This window comes from Vespa mandarinia, chromosome 17 (assembly GCF_050613455.1).
Source record: "Vespa mandarinia isolate Hongniang chromosome 17, ASM5061345v1, whole genome shotgun sequence".
Taxonomy (NCBI): domain Eukaryota; kingdom Metazoa; phylum Arthropoda; class Insecta; order Hymenoptera; family Vespidae; genus Vespa; species Vespa mandarinia.
Window position 1 is genome coordinate 3,665,001 of NC_140826.1, and position 5,000 is coordinate 3,670,000.

At 34.0% G+C, this 5,000-nt stretch overlaps 1 protein-coding gene across 10 annotated transcripts in view; it reads left to right on the plus strand.

The window, feature by feature from the left end:
* Window positions 1–5,000, plus strand: part of LOC118443616 (lachesin) — a 145,657-nt gene that overhangs the window by 138,135 nt on the left and 2,522 nt on the right. For 6 of the 10 annotated variants that reach the window (XM_035870857.2, XM_035870854.2, XM_085662111.1 and 3 more), the window contains one exon: window positions 1,881–2,538. The exons of 1 other annotated variant lie outside the window; for it this stretch is intronic. In XM_035870857.2, the coding sequence (XP_035726750.1) occupies window positions 1,881–2,143 (263 nt within the window). In that variant the 3' untranslated portion in view covers window positions 2,144–2,538. Of the gene's footprint in view, window positions 1–1,880; window positions 2,546–3,029; window positions 3,079–5,000 lie in introns of those variants that run through there. 3 more of the 10 variants (XM_085662114.1, XM_035870861.2, XM_085662113.1) reach the window with 3 other exon arrangements.

Below are 5,000 nucleotides of genomic sequence, written 5' to 3' on the forward strand. Positions count from 1 at the left end.
TGAATTCTTCAACTTTTTGTATTACGTTTCTTTCTAATTATTTTCTTTTTTTTCCTTTTTTTTTCCTTTCCTTTTTTTTCATTTTTTTTTTGTTTTTTTTGTTATTCATTTTCTATCAAATATACAATATACGCAATATACGTGCAATAACGTTACATATTATTAAATAATTTTGATATACTTGGCCAAGAGGAGATGGGTAGGGGGGTCGGTGGGAGGGAAAAAGAAAAGAAGAAAACAACGAGAAAGAACAAAAAGAGGCGGGGAAAAAATGTATGACGTTTAATATCTTTCTCTCTCATATATTTCATACGGAAGAATATCTTATATATGTAGAAATAGAATATTATTTTATATGAAATAACCTGAATAGCCAGCCATCTTTATATATAGATATATATATATAGAAAGAGAGAGAGAGAGAGAGAGAGAGAGAGAGAGAGAGAGAGAGAGAAGGGGAGAGAGAGAATTTGTAAACGATAAAAAACGGAAAGTAGAAAGAAATAAAAAAAAAAAAAAATATGATTTTTCTAATAGAAAGTAGCCGTCATGTCGAAGATTAGAAGTCTACGAAACAATATCTACGTAGCAACTTTCTCTCTCTCTCTCTCTCTCCCTCCTATGTCCACCCTTTTTTTCTTGCCCCTTCTTCCGCCCTCTCCCACCTTACATCCCCGTCCTCCTCACTATCAGTTTATACCTTCTTGGTGTAAAACAACAGTTTCCTTCGTATTAGTTATCGTTTATCAGAGTGCCCGAAGAAAATCAGGAAAGGCTCGTGCGGCGCGCCGCTATAGGGGGGGAATTGGCTGAGCCATCTGTTGCCAGACATGATCGATAAAAGTCCGCCAAGTGTTATCAGTGCTAAACTGCTATTTCGACGAGCTGCCGCGCACGTTTTCTCTTAGCACTTCCCCCACCTATAACTCGAATATTCTCGGGGTTATCCTTTCGACGTATTCCACTTTCGTGTTTCATCATCTCTCTCTCTTTCTTTCTGTCTCTCTGTCTCTCTCTCTCTCTCTCTATCTATCTATCTATCTATCTATCTATCTACTATCTATCTCTCTTTCTCTTATTCTTTTATTTTCTTTCTCTCTCTTTCTCTTTCTCTTTTACCCATGCATAGACACATACACATATATGCATGCCTGCACGCATAGTAACGATTTACGTGGACATACACGAAAAGAATGAAATAGATAGATAGATAGAAAGAGAACGAGAGAGTGAGAGAGAGAGAGAGAGAGAGAGAGAGAGAGAAAGGGAGAGAAAGAAAATACGTAAAGCTACGCGATAAATTGAATCGGGATTCCTTGTCAAAGAGGAATTCCGACTCTTGCGTTCGTATTTGTGTGTATGTATGTATGTATGTATGTATGTGTGTGTGTGTGTGTGTGTGTGTGCGGTGAAGCGGCGCATAAAACGTGCATTTGGCATTTGTGTTTTGTGTGAACAAGCTCACCAGCGGAAAAAATAATATTCGAGTATTCACGGACGACTTACTGTCTAGCAAGCAGTAGCCTATCTTCTTTCTCTCTTCTATATGCCCATATATACACACACACACACACACATACACATTCTCTCTCTCTCTCTTTCTCTCTCTCTATCTATCTATCTATCTATTTCTCTATCGTTTCATTAAATATGTTATATTATCACGTACGTTCTCTCTGATTTAACGTTTATACTCCCACGCAATAATAATAATAATAATAATAATAATAATAATAATAATAATATTAATGTGACTAAACATTTTCTTTTTATTCTTTTTTTCTTTCCTGTTTCTTTTTTGTTTTTTTTTTGTTTTTTCTTTTTTTTTTGGTTTTTTCGTTTCTTTGTTTCTTTGTTTTCTCTCTCCACGCAATTGACAGATATGGAACTTCCAAAACATACGAAAAAAATTGGTGATCGTCGTGGAGGGGAGGAGGATATGAACGAGTTCATGAACCCAAGGGATCATAGCCTGAATCGGATTTATCAGGGCTCGCTTAGGGAAGCTGGCTCAACCTCGGACCCGTCCGCCATCGGAGGAGATGATTCTGCCTCGTCTACCTCAACCCTTACAGAAAGATGCAGTTTCATATTCTTTTGGATCTTCCTTCATATCGCAACAAATCGACTGTTTGCCGTTTAACGAAATAAATCGAATATCAATCATATAAGGGGTGTACAAGGATTATAGATTAGAGTTAATTCGGTCATATTTTTAATCCGAATTAAACGATGAACTCTTGTGCGTGTCCAGTGTGTTAGTGTGTGTGTGTGTGCGCGCGCGCGCGCGTGTGTGTTCGTGTGAGTGCATGCGTGTATATGTGTTTGCGTGTATGTGCGTGTGTGTGCGTGTGTGTGTATATGTGTGACAATTACTTCGATGGACGACGACGTTCGATCGTTTATAATCTCCGAGAAATCACGAACTTTTTTCTTCTCTTTTTCTTTTATTTTCTCTCTCTCTCTCTCTCTCTCTCTCTCTCTCTCTCTTTTTTTTCCTTCTTTTCTTTCTTTCTATTTATTTAGTAATGATTATCGAACGATTCGATCACTTATTTATCTCATCGCGATTATGAAATTACGAAGAAATTACCGCAGACTTTATTGATATTCATATTCAATTAAATTGATATTATATCTGGTGGGAGGGAGAGAGAGAGAGAGAGAGAGATATATAGAGAGAAATGTCGATTAAATCGCGGTCGTGTGTAAATTAAATATTTTATCAATATTGTCACTATTTCTCTGTCTCTTTCTCTCTTTCTATCTGCCTATCCATCTCTCTCGTTATCAATGTTTCATCGATCAATAATTTGTATTCTTTATTTGTAACTTAATCGTTGTTTCATTTATTATTGAAGGCCATTCATTATTTAAAATCATAATCATTAATCTACTCCTTCGAATGTAATCCGTTTTTATTATATTAGAAATGAAATCGAAAAGAAAACTCATCGTAATTAATATTCAAGGTAAATCGATTGATTTTATTGAGTTCTCGACGTTACTAATCCCATTTTTTTTCTCAGGCTTAGAAAATGAAGAAACGACCAAATCGTGGGTCTCTTCATCGGTCAGGTACGTTAACTTTCTATAAAAAAGTTTTAATTTTCATAATTAAAAGCAAATATATTATATCCGAATAAAATAAATTATTGAACTCCTCTCTCTCTTCGTCTCTCTCTCTTTCTCTCTCTTTTTCTCTTTCTCTCTCTCTCTCGTCCTATCGGAGATTTATAATAAAATTTACATATACCCTTTTCTCGAATTTAAACGTTGAATTGATTATCTGACGATGTAAATTGGGGGGGGGGGGGAGGGAAAGAAATAAAAAAATAAAAAAAGATTAAAACGAAACGGAACGAAAAAATAGATAGGTAGATATATATATATATATATATATATATATATAAATAGATAGATAGATAGATAGATAGATAGATAGATAGATAGAAAAGCAAGAAGTAAAAGGAAGAGAAAAAAAAAAAAGAAAAAGGAAAATATCGAATTAAAACGTAAGTGGATAAGGGAGTATGGAATGACGGATGGTGTTAAAATAAGGATAAGAAAAATGAATGAAGAAAAAGAGAAAAGAAGAAGAAGAAGAGAGAGAGAAAAAAAAAGAATTAGAAAAAGAAAAGAAAAGAATAGAAAAGAAAAGAAAAGGAAAGAAAAGGTAAGGTCGAAGGTAACGCTAGAGTGTCTCGATGGAAAAATAACGCTCGTCGGGCTTACGCCCGCTGCGGATAGCAGTTTTATTTTCACATAAAAGTGGAAAAATTTCTCGCGGGAGGAAACGAAGCGTAGAACATAGCCCGGGCCCGGATTGATTGTTTTACTACGTGCGCCCCTCGAAATGAACCGCGGGACCGAGTTTGCCGACGGCGGCGGCTCTCTGTTCTTGAAGTCGAGCACAATTTCGTGGTACTTTAAGATAAATTCTTACGAGAAAAAGAGAAAGAGAAAGAGAAAGACAGAGAGAGAGAGAGAAAGAGAGAGAGAGAGAGAGAAAGAAAGAGAGAAAGTATAAACGAGACGAGGGAAAACTGTACTCACCCTTTCCCCCCTCTTCTCCTCTATCTCCACTTCCACCTCCTCCTCTTATTTCCTCTTCCTCCAACCTTGTTTTTTTTTTTTTTTTTTTTTTTTACGGTAAGACATTTCTTTTCCTATCAAAAAGTATCGTTCCAAGTAGTGCCTCGAATTACCAACGGGTTACGTTCCTTATCGATCCTTGTGTTCGTCGATCTTTTAATATACTAAGTGAATGAAATTATATCGATAGAATAATAATAATAATAATAATAATAATAATAATAATAATAATAATGATGATGATAATAATAATACTGATAATAATAATAATTAAATGTATAATTTTATCTGACAATTATTAATATCGATGATATTATTATTATTATTAAATTATATTACACCGTGTAATATTATATTTCAATATTACGATTGATTTTGTTTCATATAGTTTAGCTTGATGTTAAATTATATTTCAATTAATGTTATTGTTTCTCTAGAAATGAAGGAAACGAAAAAAGGAAGGAGATAAAGACATTCGAATAGAAAAAGAAATCAATCAATAAATAAATAAATAAAGAAAGAAAGAAAAAGGGAAATAATATTATTTGTCATTAAAAATTTATCACGCTTTGACAACGTCGTTCTAATTATTCGTCTCTTTTCTTTAATTGTTCTTTTTTTTTTTTTTCCTCTTTCTTTTTCGCCATTCTTTTCTTTTTATGAGAGACGAGAGAAATGAAAGAAAGAAAGAAAGAAAAAGAAATGAGAAAAGAAGTGTATAATATAAAAAATATGTCAGTCCTCTCGTATTATAAAAAATATCGTAAGCTTTTTCTTTTATTTTCTATTTCTTCTTCTTCTTCTTCTTCTTCTTTTCTTTTTCTTTTCGTATTCACACATGTATTCGCATATTCAAGTGTCAAAACATTCTCGTATAAGCCGAGTAGAAACAAGAGTCGAGAAAG